The 20,205-nt window shown below is 33.8% G+C and overlaps 1 protein-coding gene across 1 annotated transcript; it reads right to left on the bottom strand.

The window, feature by feature from the left end:
• Nucleotides 1-12,523: 12,523 nt before the first annotated feature.
• On the bottom strand, nt 12,524-15,345 carry LOC139877254 (uncharacterized). Its single transcript, XM_071864666.1, has 3 exons — nt 14,088-15,345; nt 13,849-13,982; nt 12,524-13,435 (listed from the first exon to the last, which is right to left on the bottom strand). The coding sequence occupies exons 1-3, from the start codon at nt 15,343-15,345 to the stop codon at nt 12,524-12,526; spliced, it is 2,304 nt and encodes a 767-aa protein (XP_071720767.1).
• Between the last annotated feature and the right edge of the window lie 4,860 nt (nt 15,346-20,205).

Genomic DNA, 20,205 nt, shown 5'->3' with positions numbered 1-20,205 from the left:
ACGAAGTAAAAATCTGTGAAAGTGAGTTATAGTCCCACTTTTAAAATCTAATATTTTTGGGATGAGAATACATGCAGGTTTTATAAATGATTTACAAAATAGACACAAGTACGTGAAACTACATTCTATAGTTGAATTATCGAAATCGAATATGCCCCTTTTTATTAAGTCTGGTAATCTAAGAATTAGGGAACAGACACCCTAATTGACGCGAATCCTAAAGATAGATCTATTGGGCCTAACAAACCCCATCCAAAGTACCTGATGCTTTAGTACTTCGAAATTTATATCATATCCGAAGGCTGTCCCGGAATGATGGGGATATTCTTATATATGCATCTTGTTAATGTCGGTTACCAGGTGTTCACCATATGAATGATTTTTATCTCTATGTATGGGATGTATATTGAAATATGAAATCTTGTGGTCTATTGTTACGATTTGATATATATATATAGGTTAAACCTATAACTCACCAACATTTTTGTTGACGTTTAAAGCATGTTTATTCTCAGGTGAATATTAAGAGCTTCCGCTGTTGCATACTAAAATAAGGACAAGATTTGGAGTCCATGTTTGTATGATATTATGTAAAAACTGCATTCAAGAAACATATGTCGATGTAATATATTTCTATTGTAAACCATTATGTAATGGTCGTGTGTAAACAGTATATTTTAGATTATCATTATTTGATAATCTACGTAATGCTTTTGAAACCTTTATTGATAAAATAAAGGTTATGGTTGTTTTAAAAATGAATGCAGTCTTTGAAAAACGTCGCATATAGAGGTCAAAACCTCGCAACGAAATCAATTAATATGGAACGTTTATAATCAATATGAACGGGACATTTCAGTTGGTATCCGAGCGTTGGTCTTAGAGAACCAGAATTTTGCATTAGTGTGTCTTATCGAGTTTGTTAGGATGCATTAGTGAGTCTGGACTTCGACCGTGTTTACTTGAAAAATGATTGCTTAACAAATTTTGTTGGAAACTATATATTTTTAACATGTGAATATTATGTGATATATTAATCTCTTAATTTGTTTGATATTATGTGATAGATGTCTACCTCTAGAACAAGTCCCATTGACTCACCTAATAATAATGAAGAGTCAAATGTAAATTGGAATGATTCGTGGACTGATTCACAAGTTCCCGAAGAGGAACCAGAAGAAGAGTCGGAACCGGAAGAAGAAATAGAACCAGTAGGGGAAATAATAAAACGGTTAAGTAGAAGAAAATCCTCAACCAACCGACCAAAGTTAATTATGGTCAATGGTGTTTCCGCCAAGGAAGCAAAGTATTGGGAGGATTACCAATTCTCCGATTAATCGGATCCCGACAAGGATTCCGATGATGTTATAGAAATTACCCCAACACAATTTAATAAGGCAAAAGAGAACAATAAGGGAAAGGGCATAAAAATAGAGAAATTTGATTCCAAACCCGATGAACTTTATATGTATCGTCAACACCCGTATTTCTTAAGTTGTGACAATAACCCGGGAACCTCTAAACCACCAGGTTTTTCTAAACCAATGTGGAAAATGACGGCTCGTATTAGGGGAACATCATATATCCCTAGAAACTTGGCAAAACTAACCAAAACCGAAGAAGAAGAAACGAGCGAGTCGGAATAAGATAGTTGTATTCATGTGGTGTAATATATGTAATATAGTGTGCTTATGCTTTATGATATATATAAAAATTGCTTGTATTAATAAGTATTTTTTTTATGAATATAACTCTTGTCTATTTTACAGTTTAAAAACACAAAATGGATAGACAACCTAATATTTTAAGAGACCTACCCGGAGACATGATTGATGAAATCTTGTCTAGAATCGGTTAGAATTCCTCGGCACAACTATTTAAGGCGAGATCAGTTTGTAAGACATTCGAAGAACGTTCCAAGAATGCCTTGATTTATAAAAGGCTTTCGTTCGAAAGATGGGGGATATCACATTGGGAAATCCATAAGTTACGATGTGTTTACTTTGACGCATATATTGCGGGGAACCCAAATGCTATTTTACGCAACGGGTTAAGAAATTATTTTGACTCAATATATCCGAATATAGGACTTCGTGATTTAGAAAAAGCGGCTAACATGCAACATAAAGAAGCATGTTATGCTTACGGGTTAGTAATGTTCGCTTCTCACCAAAGTGAGAACAAGAACATCAGGCTACAACTATTAAACAAAACGTTCCCACAAGTGATGGAGTCGGTAATTGGGGTAAAAAATGAGGTTTTTAGATTGTTACGGGACTGTTGGACATTACGTAACCCTCGTCCCTTTGACGATGTTACAACACGCTGTCTTATCAACGGCCATAACGGTTATGTTCCACAAGACCAAGGATGGGAAGTAGTCCTTGTAAAACCAGAATGCATGACTTGTTTCTGGACGTATGAATTACGTGTCTTTATTGCCTTTACTGAACGACTTGTGTACTAGCTAGAATTATCTTCACAACTATCTTGTATCAAAGTTATTGTGTGCTATATTTCATGCTATATGTAAAATAAGGGGTATTGTAAGTTTGTAAAATATTGTGTAAAAGTTTGAACGCGAAATATTATTATAATCAGTTTTTCATATAGAATTGTAGTAGTTGAATTGTATATTAGCTACTAAGTATGAACTTAACGGGTAGGTACTACCCGAATTTATACTTATAAAATGCTAATATGAAGAAAAAACTTTTATAAATGAGTTCATATTATGCTACGAGATACTATTGACTACTCTTAATATTCTGTATGATTAACTTGTTTCATTTGACTATTTGAAGGAAATTGCACCGACTACTCAACAAACCATGAATATGAGCGAAGAGGAATTTCGTACCTTTCTTGCTGCAAACATAGCCGCAGTACAGGCTGCGTTACATACCAACAATAACTCCGAATCTAGCAATGCATCTAACGGCGCAAGAAATCGTGTAGGATGCACCTACAAAGAATTCACTGCCTGCAAACCTTTGGAATTTGATGGAACTGAAGGACCGATCGGATTGAAACGGTGGACCGAGAAGGTCGAATCAGTGTTTACCAGAAGTAAGTGTACTGAAGAGGACAAAGTGAAGTACGCTACGCATACCTTCACAGGTACTGCATTAACATGGTGGAATACCTATCTAGAGCAAGTGGGACAAGATGATGCTTACGCACTACCGTGGTCAGCATTCAAGCACTTGATGAACGAGAAGTACCGTCCCAGAACCGAGGTTAATAAGCTCAAGACAGAACTTAGAGGGTTACGAACCCAAGGATTTGATATTACCACGTACGAAAGATAATTCACAGAATTGTGCCTATTGTGTTCGAGAGCGTTCAAAGATGAGGAAGAGAAGATCGACGCGTTTGTGAAAGGATTACCGGAAAGAATCCAAGAAGATATAAGTTCACACGAGCCCGCCTCCATACAACATGCATGTAGAATGGCTCACAAACTAGTGAACTAGATTGAGGAAAGAATTAAAGAACAGGCGGCTGAAAAAGCCAATGTGAAGCAAGTCAAAAGAAAGTGGGAGGAAAACGGTGATAAAATCACCAATACAACAACAACAGCAATTACAACTATAATCGCAACAACTATCCCAACAATCGCAACATCAATTGCAACTACAACAAATGGCCCAACAACAACAACAACAACAACAACAACAACAACAACAACAACAACAGCAACTACAACAATCATCCCAACAACAATAACAACCGCAACAACAACAACAATCAGAAGCAGCTATGCCAAAGGTGTGAAAAGTATCACTCGGAGTTCTGCACCAAATTTTGCAACAAGTGTAAAAGAAATGGTCATAGCGCGGCGAAGTGTGAGGTCTACAGACCAGGGGTTAATAGAACGAAAGGAACAAATGGTATCGGAACGAGTAATGGCGGAGCAAGTAGTATCGGTGCAAGTTATGCCAATGTAGTTTGTTATAAATGTGGAAAACCAGGCCACATTATTAGAAATTGCCCAAACCAGGAGAACACGAATGGACAAGGCTGTGGAAGAGTTTTCAATATTAATGCGGCAGAGGCACAGGAAGACCCGGAGCTTGTTACGGGTACATTTCTTATTGACAATAAATCTGCTTACGTTTTATTTGATTCGGGTGCGGATAGAAGCTATATGAGTAGAGATTTTTGTGCTAAATTAAGTTGTCCATTGACGCAGCTGGATAGTAAATTTTTACTCGAATTAGCAAACGGTAAATTAATTTCAGCAGATTATATATGCCGGAATCGAGAAATTAAACTGGGTAGCGAAATATTTAAGATTGATTTGATACCCGTAGAGTTAGGGAGTTTTGATGTAATAGTTGGTATGGACTGGCTGAAGAAGGTGAAAGCAGAGATCGTATGTTATAAAAATTCAATTCGCATTGTACGAGAAGAAGGAGAACCCTTAATGGTGTACGGAGAAAAGGGCAACACAAAGCTACATCTTATTAGTAATTTGAAGGCACAAAAACTAATAAGAAAAGGTTGCTATGCTGTTCTAGCATACGTCGAGAAAGTACAAACTGAAGAAAAGAGCATCAATGATGTTCCCGTCGCAAAAGAATTTCCCGATGTATTTCCGAAAGAATTACCGGGACTACCTCCACATCGATCTGTTGAATTTCAAATAGATCTTGTACCAGGAGCTGCACCAATAGCTCATGCTCCTTATAGACTCGCACCCAGTGTGATGAAAGAACTGCAATGCCAACTGCAAGAACTATTAGAACGTGGTTTCATTCGACCAAGCACATCATCATGGGGAGCTCCTGTTTTGTTTGTCAAGAAGAAGGATGGTACATTTAGGTTGTGTATTGACTATAGAGAGTTGAACAAACTTACCATCAAAAACCGTTATCCACTACCGAGAATTGACGACTTATTTGATCAACTACAAGGGTCTTCGGTTTATTCGAAGATATATTTACGTTCTGGATATCATCAAATGCGAGTAAAGGAGGATGATATTCCAAAAACTGCTTTTAGGACGCGTTATGGTCATTACGAGTTTATGGTTATGCCGTTTGGATTAACTAACGCACCAGCTGTGTTCATGGACCTTATGAACCGAGTGTGTGGGCCATATCTTGACAAGTTTGTCATTGTTTTCATCGATGACATACTTATTTACTCAAAGAATGATCAAGAGCACGAAGAACATTTGAGAAAAGTGCTAGAAGTATTGAGGAAAGAAAAAATTGTACGCTAAATTTTCAAAGTGTGCATTTTGGTTGGAAGAAGTTCAATTCCTCGATCACATAGTGAACAAAGAAGGTATCCAGGTGGACCCGGTAAAGATCGAAACCGTTGAAAAGTGGGAAACCCCAAAAAATTCGAAGCATATACGTCAATTTTTAGGATTGGCTGGTTACTACAGAAGATTCATCCAAGATTTCTCCAAAATAGCAAAACCCTTGATTGCATTAACGCATAAAGGGAAGAAATTTGAATGGAAGGATGAACAAGAGAAGGCGTTTCAATTATTGAAGAAAAAGCTAACTACGGCAGCTATATTGTCATTGCCTGAAGGGAATGATGATTTTGTGATTTATTGTGACGCATCAAAGCAAGGTCTCGGTTGTGTATTAATGCAACGAACGAAGGGGATTGCTTATGCGTCTAGACAATTGAAGATTCACGAGCAAAATTATACGACGCATGATTTGGAATTAGACGCGGTTATTTTTGCATTAAAGACTTGGAGGCACTACTTATATGGGGTCAAAAGTATTATATATACCGACCACAAAAGTCTTCAACATATATTTAATCAGAAACAATTGAATATGAGGCAGCGTAGGTGGATTGAATTGTTGAATGATTACGACTTTGAGATTCGTTACCACCCGGGGAAGGCAAATGTGGTAGCCGACGCCTTGAGCAGAAAGGACAGAGAACCCATTCGAGTAAAATCTATGAATATAATGATTCACACTAACCTTACTACTCAAATAAAGGAGGCGCAACAAGGAGTTTTAAAAGAGGAAAATTTAAAGGATGAAATACCCAAAGGATCGGAGAAGCATCTTAATATTCGGGAAGACGGAACCCGGTATAGGGCTGAAAGAATTTGGGTACCAAAATTTGGAGATATGAGAGAAATGGTACTTAGAGAAGCTCATAAAACCAGATACTCAATACATCCTGGAACGGGGAAGATGTACAAGGATCTTAAGAAACATTTTTGGTGGCCAGGTATGAAAGCCGATATTGCTAAATATGTAGGAGAATGTTTGACGTGTTCTAAGGTCAAAGCTGAACATCAGAAACCATCAGGTCTACTACAACAACCTGAAATCCCAGAATAGAAATGGGAAAACATTACCATGGATTTCATCACTAAATTGCCAAGAACTGCAAGTGGTTTTGATACTATTTGGGTAATAGTTGATCGTCTCACCAAATTAGCACACTGGCTGAGGAAGTCGTCTCCAGACATGGAATACCAATCTCTATTATCTCTGATAGGGATGGCAGATTTATTTCAAGATTCTAGCAGACATTACAGCAAGCATTAGGAACTCGTCTAGACATGAGTACTGCCTATCATCCACAAACTGATGGGCAGAGCGAAAGGACGATACAAATACTTGAAGACATGCTACGAGCATATGTTATTGATTTCGGAAATAGTTGGGATCGACATCTACCGTTAGCAGAATTTTCCTACAACAACAGCTATCATTCAAGCATTGAGATGGCGCCGTTTGAAGCACTTTATGGTAGAAAGTGCAGGTCTCCGATTTTTTGGAGTGAAGTGGGGGATAGACAGATTACGGGTCCGGAGATAATACAAGAAACTACCGAGAAGATCATCCAAATTCAACAACGGTTGAAAACCGCCCAAAGTCGACAAAAGAGCTACGCCGACATTAAAAGAAAAGACATAGAATTTGAAATTGGAGAAATGGTCATGCTTAAGGTTGCACCTTGGAAAGGTGTTGTTCGATTTGGTAAACGGGGGAAATTAAATCCAAGGTATATTGGACCATTCAAGATTATTGATCGTGTCGGACCAGTAGCTTACTGACTTGAGTTACCTCAACAACTTGCGAATGTACATAACACTTTCCACGTCTCGAATTTGATGAAATATTTTGCTAAATAAGATCTCACTATTCCGTTGGACGAAATCCAAATCAATGAAAAACTCCAATTCATTGAAGAACCCGTCGAAATAATGGATCGTGAGGTTAAGACTTAAACAAAACAAGATACCGATTGTTAAGGTTCGATGGAATGCTCGTAGAGGACCCGAGTTCACCTGGGAGCGTGAAGATTAGATGAAGAAGAAATACCCGCATCTATTTCCAGAAGATACGTCAACACCTCCAACTGCTTAAAATTTCGGGACGAAATTTATTTAACGGGTAGGTACTGTAGTGGCCCGAACTTTTCGATGTTTATATATATATATATATATATTAAATGAAATTGTTATTTACATGATTAAGTGTTTCCAACATGCTAAGAAATCAAACTTGTTAAGACTTGATTAATTGAAATAGGTTTCATATAGACAATTGACCACCCAAGTTGACCGGCGATTCACGAACGTTAAAACTTGTAAAAACTATATGATGACATATATATGGATATATATATATATAGTTAACATGATATTATGATAAGTAAACATATCATTAAGTATATTAACAATGAACTACATATGTAAAAACAAGACTACTAACTTAATGATTTTGAAACGAGACATATATGTAACGATTATCGTTGTAACGACATTTAATGTATATATATCATATTAAGATATATTAATACATCATGATATCATGATAATTTAATAAATTAACATCTCATTTGATTTAATAAACAATGGGTTAACAACATTTAACAAGATCGTTAACCTAAAGGTTTCAAAACAACACTTACATGTAACGACTAACGATGACTTAACGACTCAGTTAAAATGTATATACATGTAGTGTTTTAATATGTATTCATTCACTTTTGAAAGACTTCAAGACACTTATCAAAATACTTCTACTTAACAAAAATGCTTACAATTACATCCTCGTTCAGTTTCATCAACAATTCTACTCGTATGCACCCGTACTCGTACTCGTACAATACACAGCTTTTAGATGTATGTACTATTGGTATATACACTCCAATGATCAGCTCTTAGTAGCCCATGTGAGTCACCTAACACATGTGGGAACCATCATTTGGCAACTAGCATGAAATATCTCATAAAATTACAAAAATATGAGTAATCAATCATGACTTATTTACATGTAAACAAAATTACACATCCTTTATATCTAATCCATATACCAACGACAAAAAACACCTACAAACACTTTCATTCTTCAATTTTCTTCATCTAATTAATCTCTCTCAAGTTCTATCTTCAAGTTCTAAGTGTTCTTCATAAGTTCTACAAGTTCTAGTTTCATAAAATCAAGAATACTTCCAAGTTTGCTAGCTTACTTCCAATCTTGTAGAGTACCCATACAACCTCAAGAAATCTTTATTATTTATAGTAAGATATATTTCTAATACAAGGTAATACTCATATTCAAACTTTGATTCAATTTCTATAACTATAACAATCTTATTTCGAGTGGAAATCTTACTTGAACTTGTTTTCGTGTCATGATTCTGCTTCAAGAACTTTCAAGCCATCCAAGGATCCTTTGAAGCTAGATCCATTTTTCTCATTTCCAGTAGCTTTATCCAGAAAACTTTAGGTAGTAATGATGTTCATAACATCATTCGATTCATACATATAAAGCTATCTTATTCGAAGGTTTAAACTTGTAATCACTAGAACATAGTTTAGTTAATTCTAAACTTGTTCGCAAACAAAAGTTAATCCTTCTAACTTGACTTTTAAAATAAACTAAACACATTTTCTATATCTATATGATATGCTAACTTAATGATTTAAAACCTGGAAACACGAAGAACACTGTAAAACCGGACATACGCCGTCGTAGTAACACCGCGGGCTGTTTTGGGTTAGTTAATTAAAAACTATGATAAACTTTGATTTAAAAGTTGTTCTTCTGGGAAAATGATTTTTCTTATGAACATGAAACTATATCCAAAAATCATGGTTAAACTCAAAGTGGAAGTATGTTTTCTAAAATGGTCATCTAGACGTCGTTCTTTCGACTGAAATGGCTACCTTTACAAAAACGACTTGTAACTTATATTTCCGACTATAAACCTATACTTTTTTCTGTTTAGATTCATAAAATAGAGTTCAATATGAAACCATAGCAATTTGATTCACTCAAAACGGATTTAAAATAAAGAAGTTATGGGTAAAACAAGATTGGATAATTTTTCTTGTTGTAGCAACGTGAAAATTGGTAACAAATCTATATTAATCATATCCTAGCTAACTTATATTGTATTATACATGTATTCTAATATATTATGTAATCTTGGGATACCATAGACACGTATGCAAATGTTTTGACATATCATATCGACCCATGTGTATATATTATTTGGAACAACCATAGACACTCTATATGCAGTAATGAGGGAGTTAGCTATACAGGGTTGAGGTTGATTCCAAAAATATATATACTTTGAGTTGTGATCTAGCCTGAGACGTGTATACACTGGGTCGTGGATTGATTCAAGATAATATATATCAATTTTTTTCTGTACATCTAACGTTGGACAACTAGTTGTAGGTTACTAAGGAGGACAGCTGACTTAATAAACTTAAAACATCAAAATGTATTAAAAGTGTTGTAAATATATTTTGAATATACTTTGATATATATGTACATATTTGTTATAGGTTCGTGAATCGACCAGTGGCCAAGTCTTACTTCTCGACGAAGTAAAAATCTGTGAAAGTGAGTTATAGTCTCACTTTTAAAATCTAATATTTTTGGGATGAGAATACATGCAGGTTTTATAAATGATTTATAAAATAGACACAAGTACGTGAAACTACATTCTATGGTTGAATTATCGAAATCGAATATGCCCCTTTTTATTAAGTCTGGTAATCTAAGAATTAGGGAACAGACACCTTAATTGACGCGAATCCTAAAGATAGATCTATTGGGCCTAACAAACCCCATCCAAAGTACCGAATGCTTTAGTACTTCGAAATTTATATCATATCCGAAGGGTATCTCGGAATGATGGGGATATTCTTATATATGCATCTTGTTAATGTTGGTTACCAGGTGTTCACCATATGAATGATTTTTATCTCTATGTATGGGATGTATATTGAAATATGAAATCTTGTGGTCTATTGTTACGATTTGATATATATAGGTTAAACCTATAACTCACCAACATTTTTGTTGACGTTTAAAGCATGTTTATTCTCAGGTGAATATTAAGAGCTTCCGCTGTTGCATACTAAAATAAGGACAAGATTTGGAGTCCATGTTTGTATGATATTATGTAAAAACTGCATTCAAGAAACATATGTCGATGTAATATATTTCTATTGTAAACCATTATGTAATGATCGTGTGTAAACAGTATATTTTAGATTATTATTATTTGATAATCTACGTAATGCTTTTGAAACCTTTATTGATAAAATAAAGGTTATGGTTGTTTTAAAAATGAATGCAGTCTTTGAAAAACGTCTCATATAGAGGTCAAAACCTCGCAACGAAATCAATTAATATGGAATGTTTATAATCAATATGAACGGGACATTTCACATATTGCTCTCTAAATCCTAAAATCAAAAAGTGTAATTCGAAGCTTGTGATTTCATGTATCTGATTCAAGTGATTTCAAGCATCAAAACAAGGTGATAAGCGGAAAGGTGAAGGCTCAGTGATATAATACAACTGAGTACTTATGCTTCCAGGTGAGTGAGATTATCTTTATGGACGTAATTATACAGTGACAAGTATAATGATCCATGCCATGCTTAATTAGACTGTGTAATGAGTCTGTGACCAGTGCAGTGACTATATGTGATTATGTGCGCACCCAGTGAACGTCGAGGTGTTTTGTACGACGTAAGAGGTCAATGCTATTTACCTTGTGTATTTAGGGTGATAGTATTGGGTCCAAGTGTTACTGATTAGTGGTATAGTGTGAATGATGAGTGCGTCACGTCTGGAAGACTATACCAGTGACTCAGTAGTGTGGACTATCGGTATATTTCAGCTTGATCAGCTATGGGTTGCCGGTCCTCTTGTGTATGGATTTAAGTGATTAGTGACTAGTGCCTATAAGCTGTGCTTGATGCTTGTAGTGATGTCCACCTAGATATTTCCATTCACTTAGCGTTATGGTAATTCCCCTACAGTGTTTTACCCTGCAGGTGTGTATTAGCAGCTTTTGGTGGGTTATGTCGGGCAGCTACAGATGTTTGACACAGTGCCACTCTGATGTGTTTTGTAATAAACTATATGGTTAAATGTCTTGTAGTAATAACGTAACACCAGTGTTTTCTATAATCATATGTTTCTGTAAATAATATATGATATGTAAATTAATTAGTCTTCCGCTGTGAGCAGCTTAAAAAAAATGTGTAGGCAAAAAGTACGGTGTTACAAAATGGTACCCTTAAGATACATCAAAAGATAAAGAGCTGCCTGCATATGTGTGTCCTTTGGTGCAGAGACAAACTGACTTAAGTGTTGAACACCATATGAAATATCTGGCCTAGTCATAGACAAATACATCAACTTTCCAACCAATCTTCTGTATGATTCTGGATCTTTGATAGGATTACCATTATCTAATGACAATTTCAAATATTGAGGCAGAGGTGTTGAAGTTGGTTTGCTTGCAGTAAGACATGCATCAGTCAAAAGACCCAAGATATACTTTCTTTGATGTAAATAAGTACCCTTTGTGGTTTTGAGAAGCTCAATGCTAAGAAAATATCTTGCTAGCCCTAAATCCTTGATTATGAATTTGTCATCCAAAGCCTGCTTAACTTGAATAATATCATCTTCTGAATTACCAGTGATTAAGATGTCATCAACATAGACTAAGGCAATCGTGTATACTCCATTATTATCTTTTACAAATAAGGAATAGTCTTGTTTTGACTATGTAAAACCAAGTGTAACTAAGAATTTAGTCAATTCATGATTCCAGTGTCTTGATGCTTGTTTAAGACCATAAAGTGATTTATTCAGCTTACAAACTTGACCTGGTAATGCCTTCTTATACCCTTATGGTGGTTTCATATAAATTTCTTCATCTACATAGCCATGAAGGAAGGCATTGTTGACATCCAATTGATGTAAAGGCCATCCTTTGATGTTGCAATAACAATCAAAACCAGAATAGTAGCTGCTTTGGCCACTAGTGAAAAAGTATGTTTATAATCAATCCCTTCTTTTTGATTGAAACCTCTTACTACCAATCTTGATTTGAGTCTTTCAACTGTACCATCTTGTTTGTATATTGTTTTAAATACCCATTTTGAAGAAATGGCTTTATGACTGGATGGCAAAGTAGTCAATTCCCATGTTTCATTATCTTCTAAAGCCTGCAACTCTTTATTCATGGCCTCTTCACATCCTTAATGAACTATTGCTTCAGAATAAGATGATGGTTCTGTAGTTGTAGCTAGAACATTGAACAGAGAAATAACATTGTCTTCTGGATATTCTGTGATATCTTTTTCTTGAAACAAAGGATGAACAATTGGTTTTAAGAATGCAACATTTGCTGCACTTGTTGGTTGTACAAAATCTTTTAACCATGTTGGTGGTATACGTGTTCTGCTGGATCTTCTAAGTGATTTTGTAGTTGCAGTTGACTGAGTATTACTTTGACTATTTGATTGACTGATGTTGACTTCTGGTTCAACAAGTTCTTGTGGTGTTGATTGTTGTGTATCATCTTCTTCAGCAAAATTGGGAATTGGCAAATCATTCTGTTGACATGTATCTTTCATAGAAGAGTGTTTAAAAGGAAATCCATCCTCTTTAAAAATGACATCTCTGCTGTAAATAACCTCTTTGGTGTCCAAAACATACAATTTGTAACATTTTTGTTCTGGTGGATAGCCTAATAACACACATCTGATACCTCTTGCTTCAAACTTACCTTGATAAGGTTTAGGAGCATTGGCATAACAGAGACAACCAATAGTCCTAAGATGATCATATTGAGGTGCTTGTTTGTGCAATATCTCGTAAGGTGTCTTCCAATTTAGAACTTTCACATGCATTTTATTTATCAAATAAGTAGCACTTAAAATGCAATCACCCCAAAATTCATTAGGCAAACTAGCATGTAACTCTAAAGCCCTTGCAGTATCAAGCAAATGCCTATGTTTTCTTTCAACTCTGCCATTTTGTTGTGGAGTATAAACCATTGACCTCTGGTGAATAATTCTTTTTTCTTTGAATAATTGCATACACATTTTATTCACTATCTCAGTACCATTATCAAACCTTATGTATTTTGGTTGAGTGTTGAAATGAGTCTGAACATATATGAAGAAATTGGACAAAATATCACAAACTACATCTTTTGTATGTAGTAGATAGGTCCATGTACACCTGCTGTGATCATCAACTATGGTAAAGAAATAATGAGCACCATTTAAAGCAGTTACTTTATATGGTCCTTATAAGTCAACATATGTTAACTGGAAAGGTGCAATGGCTCTATTTTGACTTACAAGAAATGGTAATCTATGAGATTTAACAAGATGACAAGTATCATAGAAAAGATCAACCAAGTTGGTTTTACTACAATCCTTTACATGTATGAGCTTAGACACTGAGGTATGCCCTAATCTTGAATGAAAAGTTTCACAGGAATGTCTAAAGACTTATTGACAACAACATTATTTACAAAAGATAACAAATCAATAAAAGGTTTTGAAATGGTTACACTAGACTTGCAGATATAAAGCTTTTGAAACCCTTCTCCAGCAGCAATCACTTGCTTAATTGAAGGGTCCTGGAAAATGAAACAGGAAGGGGGAAAAATGGCAATGAGAAACTTCTGTTTTAGAAGATTACCAACTGATAGCAAGTTAATGCGAAATTCAGGAATGTAGAACACTTCATTGAGCTTTAAATTGGGTGTAATTTATATGCTTCCTACTTTTGTGACCCATTTTATACTACCTTCTGGTAATTTGACTTTTATAGGTCTAGTCAACACTCTAATGTTCTGAAATAAACTGATATTGTTTGACATGAGATCAAAAGCACCAGTATCCACTATCCAATCCTTTTTATAATAAAATCCTACATGTTTATCAGTCAAGACTTTAACTGCAACATGGTAAGATTTACCTGCATAGGTTTGAGAAGTGCTGCACATATCAGCTTGACCTTTTCCTTTGAACATCTTCATCATTTCTTGACAAACAGCATTGACCAATTTCTGATCCAATTCAACCCTCTCATTGTTAATTCCATTCTCATTTTCCATATTGAATGGTGTATCTTTGTACAAGTAAGAATCCAGATCTGCAGTAACCTGTGCAGCCACCTTTTGTTGCTTCTTTCTTTTCTTTCCTTTAAACCGGTCTGGATATCCAATTCTTTCAAAGCAGCCATCAAAAGTATGTCCCTCCATGTTGCAAAAAGTACATTTCTCATCTTCTTTGTTGTCCTTGTAGGCCTTCTTGTAATTAGTACCTTTATTCTGATTAGCAAAGAATGCAGTAGGGTTAGGTTCATGTTGTGTAACATGCTTTTGTTTCTCAACTTGTTGCACTATGTAATAAGCTTTGTTGATGGTAGGCAGTGGATCCATTGATAGAATTTGACTCCTAACATTTTTAAATTCATCATTGAGCTGCATCAAAAACTGAATCAACTTTGACCTACCTTCATTTTCATGAAATTTTTCTGCTGTACCACAAGTACAATCCCTCACCCTACCATAACTGCATGAAGGAACGCCATTTAGACTCTGCAATTCATCCCAATATTTCTTTAACTTGTTGTAATAAGCAGCTATAGTTAAGCTACCCTGATTCACTTTGCTTAAATCTCTTTCAATTTGGTAAATCAGTGGTCCATTACTTTGACCATACCTTTCACTGAGTTCTTTCCAAAGTCCACTTGCACTAGTTGCATACAAGAAAGATTCAGACAATTCAGCTACCATTGAGTTCAAGATCCAGAAAGTTACCATATAATCACATCTCGTCCATTTCTGAAAATCTTCATGTGTAACAGCTGATATTTCCAAGCTTCCATAAACAAACCCTAATTTGAGTTTAGCACCTAAAGCCATCTTTACCGTACGACTCCAACCAAGAAAATTATCTCCATTAAACGGAGTACTTGTTAACATCATGCCAGGATGATCGGACATAGCAAGATACAGTGGATCATTGATGGTGTTTTGAAGGTTTTCAGGAATCACCATGTTTTGGTGATTTAGAACAATTCGATTAGTGATTACGAACGTATATTAACGAGCAATTGACTCGTTTAGTAACAGGATTGATTTGATTTGTAATTATGAAATTTGGGGGTTTAGGGTTCGTAAGCTTCCATAGCTCTGATACCATAAGAAACGGAAGTGTTTTGTGTAATTGATTTCATTAATCTCAAAATGAAAACTGTTACAAGTGTTTATACCAGCTCAATTAGAGCTTAACATCAAAAATCTAACAATCTAGTAATTTAACAAGACGCTAGATAAACTGACGGGAAAGGCTGTTAAAGTCGTTACCCAACAAATAAGAAAATTACATTTTCTACCCTATACTTTCAAATATTACATTTTTATCACTAAACTTCATAAGTTTCGTGTATTTCCATAAGGAAGATATATTGTAAGGTATTCAAATTCGTATATTATTTTATGTATATCAAATTCAATTAAGAGTTCAACAAAAAATGGTAAATAGACATAAATACATGTGTATTTAGTGATTAACATTAGTTATACCAATATAGTCTTTGGATTTATGAGTATTTGCGGTCTTACACATTCTCCTGATTAATTCGACTCAGCACGTAAATATAGATGGTCTATAAAATTATTTTTAAATATAGCTGTTTACGAAAATAAATTGATATCCTTTGATCAACACAACATATATATATATATATATATATATATATATATATATATATATATATATATATATATATATATATATATATATATATATATATATGTGTGTGTGTGTGTGTGTGTGTGTGTGTGTGTGTGTGTGTGTGTGTGTGTGTGTATTTATGTGTATATATGTGTGTATATATTGAGGATCCCATGAGAACATCAATTTGGAGATGACCCTGAGAACTTCAGTTTTATTCGAAAAGAGCCATTTTGGTTCGAATTCAGCCAAAATTGTTCGAATTTAGGAGCTGTTGAACAAGGATTTTTTTTTGTTCGAATTGAGCAATTTTTTGTTCGAATTCAGAGTTGTAGAACAAATTGAAGAACGCAAAATTGTTCGGATTGAGTTGTTTTTGTTCGAATTCAGTTTTTTTTCTAAATTTAGCCGAGTTTAGGGTTTAATGTTTTGAATTTAGATCCATAACCCCAAAATCCTATACTCTAAGTCGTTCATGTTAAATGCTAAATCTAGACCTAAACTCTAAAATCTAAACCCTAAACTCTAAACTCTAAATCTAAACCCTAAACCCTAAAATCATACCAAAATTGTTAGAACATAGTGAAAAATGTAGAAGATGATGTTAGAACAACTTTTTGCATTTGCTACTCAAACAAAATGTAAAAAGACCTTTTAGAAAGATATTGGATTTATCATTTATGATCCAGCCACTGAAAAAGGATTGATCAAGTCCAACTGATGGATGGATAAATTACTTTATTCTTCTATATAGAATCATTTGCTTTGTAAGAGAATATGTTATATCGAGATATAAAGATTTCGCTTTTACATACCTTTATTCCAACAATTTATTCGGTCTCATAATGCCTTACAAAATATTCATGGAACTAATCAAACCTAACAACAAAACATGTAAATCACTCTACTATTTAGGCATCATCATATGCTTTATTAAGCAAAATATAAAGTGGTACTATACGTCATGACATGTTTTTAAGTTTGCTACGCTTAAAAAATGGATACGCACATTATATATGCTCTTATAGAATTTATAAATTTAAGTATAAAAGTGTGATGTTTTCTAGTGACAACTCTGAATGTTGTTATTAACGTGTTTAGAATTTTTGTATGTAATAATTACGTATCGTCTTTAATTAAGTTAAAGTTATTGAAAATTGCATATAAGGATTTAATGTAAATGAAAATGCTTATGACCTTTTTTTTAAAAAAAAACCTTTTAATTTCAACATTCCAATCGAGTATTGAAGTTCGGAATAGTTAAGACTAAGTAAATAACGTTTTCCAAACTTATGGTGCGTTTGTTTGCCTCTTAATAGAATGGTTCAGCACTGAATGCTGAACCATTCAGCATTCAGTGCGTTTGTTTCTGACCTCTGAATGACATATGATGCTGAATAGTTCAGAATTCAGCTCTGAACCATTCAGAGATGAAACACTTTCTTAACCATTAAGAGCCTAAATTATCTATAATATTCTCCTCAAATCATATCCTGATCACCTAACTAACAAGTATATTAATTTTTTATTCATGTCACACGTTGATAAGGTATTTTTAGTCGGTTCATATCGTTCATTCTAAATGATTATCAAACAGCTTATTTTCATTCAGAAAAAATCTTATTTAGAGACTCTGGACTATTCAGATTCTGAATCGTTCAGCACTAAATCATTCAGTTTTATCAAACGCACCCTTATTTGATAATCACAACCTGATTAATTGAGTTTAGCCTTTTATCTAACCAACAACAGTCCGTGAACATTTTCTATCGCATTTGTGTAAGTCCAGGGGTGTAAAGTGTAATTTCTCCAAAGTTATAAAGTACATGGATTGTTTCTGGACAAACAGAAGTTATTCTGTTATATTGTTACTTGCTGGTAACGAGCTAATTTTGGGAGAGTATAACTGATCATCTGGTTCAATATATAAAAGGCCAAACAGTTGTAGTTTAGAGTTTAATCTTGCAATTCAGTTTCTCAATTTCATAGTGTAATTCGTTTTCATTCTCATTCATGTAATCAACTGAAGTTTGGTGAAACTTTGTATTGTAGCTCACGCGATAGTAGATCCCTTTCTTAACGAGAGGTCAGGAGATCGACACTCTTGGGGTACAACATTGTATAAAAGGTTGCCCCTTTAACCCTTGAATTCCACCCAAGGGTGTTTTAACGACCCGTCAAAGTACGCTTGACGACCATCGTTATCTTGGTTCCACAGCTTGATCATAACTCTATATGAATTTAATAAATACCCTTGCATTCTTTATTTAAAAAAAAATGATTTCCTATAAAGGAAACCTATCAAAATATGTAAGTTTAGAAAAACCATACATTATTACTAATCCAAAAGTTGACCAAAACAAAGTCAACAGCATCCACTATTAAATGTATCAAAAGAGAATGCAAGTTATTGTTTAACAAAAGCTGCCATCATAAATATGCAGGCTCTCTAAGCACAGCGGAAGCAATCAATCATGAACCTGAGAATAAAACATGCGAGTAACTGTCAATAAAAATGTTGAGTGAATTATAGGTTTAATATTGCAAACAATATTTAATTTAAACCGTAAAAATTTATGTTTGAAAACATAAAAACTCCTTTTTGGACCACAAAATTATATGCTAGAAAACATATAAAAACATTATTCCATTTTCCGTGAGCCACCTGGTAACCACTTAACCATTTATTTACCCTTGCCAAACACAATAAATAATATACACCGAACAAGTGTATCTACAACAAAATACGAAGTACTAAACATTCCGATTATAAATTGCTAGCGCGACTAGCTCGAAATGGGGTTGTCAAACCCGATAGATCTATCCGTAGGATTCGCGTTCACCAGTAGAAACCAGTGATTACAGTTACCAGACTAGGGAATATTTTTGTTCAACTCACAATGAATAATTTAAACCAACTTCCACATGTGTCCAAAAATATAAAATAAATAGCATGTATTCTCATCTCAAAAGATTTAAAATAGAAAAATGGGACTATAACTCACCTTAATAGCAACGAAGTAACCAACACAATTAAGCGAACAGCAAATGTAGTACAGTGATCAGGAATGATCACAACGCCGACCTATAAATAAAGCAGGTCGATATAAATAACTAACTTAGGTCAAGTCTTAGTATGACAGCTATTGTACATGTTGCAAGTAGTCATAGAAGAATACTCAATATGCATCGGTTTGATCGGAACAGCTTACGGACACACACTTTCTATTTTTAGAAAGTTTCTATTTTTGGAAAGTTTCTATTTTTGGAAAGTTTCTATTTTTGAAAAGTTTCCAAATTTAGAAAGTTTCTATTTTTGGAAAGTTTCTATTTTTGGAAAGTTTCTATTTTTGGAAAGTTTCCAAATTTAGAAAGTTGCTATTTTAGGAAAGTTTATAAGTTAGGAAAGTTTCCTTAATTAGAAAGTCAACAAAAGTCAACTGAAAGTCAAAGTCAACTCAAAAGTCAACCTTGGTCAAACATGGTCAATGTAAATTTTAAAAGTGTAAGTTATAATAATAATATAAGTTATAACGTTTATTAAAGTTAAATATGTCTAATTATGTCATAACATAAGTTTAATTAAATTAAAATGAATTATTAAAGTTAATATAAGTTTAAATGGTATAATTAATATAACATAAGTATTTAATTAATTAATTAAATATTAGTCATAATGTAAGTATTATTAATTAATAATAAATTTTAAATCATATCATAAGTATTATTAATTAATAATGAATTATTAATCATATCATAAGTTTCTAATTATAATTATTAAATCATAAGTATTTAATAATTAAATTATAATTAAATAATAACTAAGCCTTAGAATAATTAAATAATTAATTAATCCTTATTATAAGTCTTATATAGTAATCTCATAATATAAGTTTAATACTTATCATAAGTATTTTCCATTAATAATGAAGTATCATTTATCATATGTTTAATTAAAATGTTAATTAAATCATAAGTATTAATTAAATGATATAATAAATATATATCATAAGTTGTAAATAATAATAATTACTTTTTTTATCATAAGTAATTAAATAATAATGAAATCCATTATTTATATCATAAGTTTAATAATTAGTCACAAGTTTTAAATCAAAAGTTCATCGGGTCGTATCCTGAGCCCCGGGTGTCGGTTTTCGGCGAGCCTTACATATATCTCC

The sequence above is a fragment of the Rutidosis leptorrhynchoides genome, chromosome 11 (assembly GCF_046630445.1).
Source record: "Rutidosis leptorrhynchoides isolate AG116_Rl617_1_P2 chromosome 11, CSIRO_AGI_Rlap_v1, whole genome shotgun sequence".
In the NCBI taxonomy this organism is placed as follows: Eukaryota; Viridiplantae; Streptophyta; class Magnoliopsida; order Asterales; family Asteraceae; genus Rutidosis; species Rutidosis leptorrhynchoides.
The sequence above is the reverse complement of the archived record's forward strand: the minus strand, read 5'-3'. Positions and strand labels throughout refer to the sequence as shown.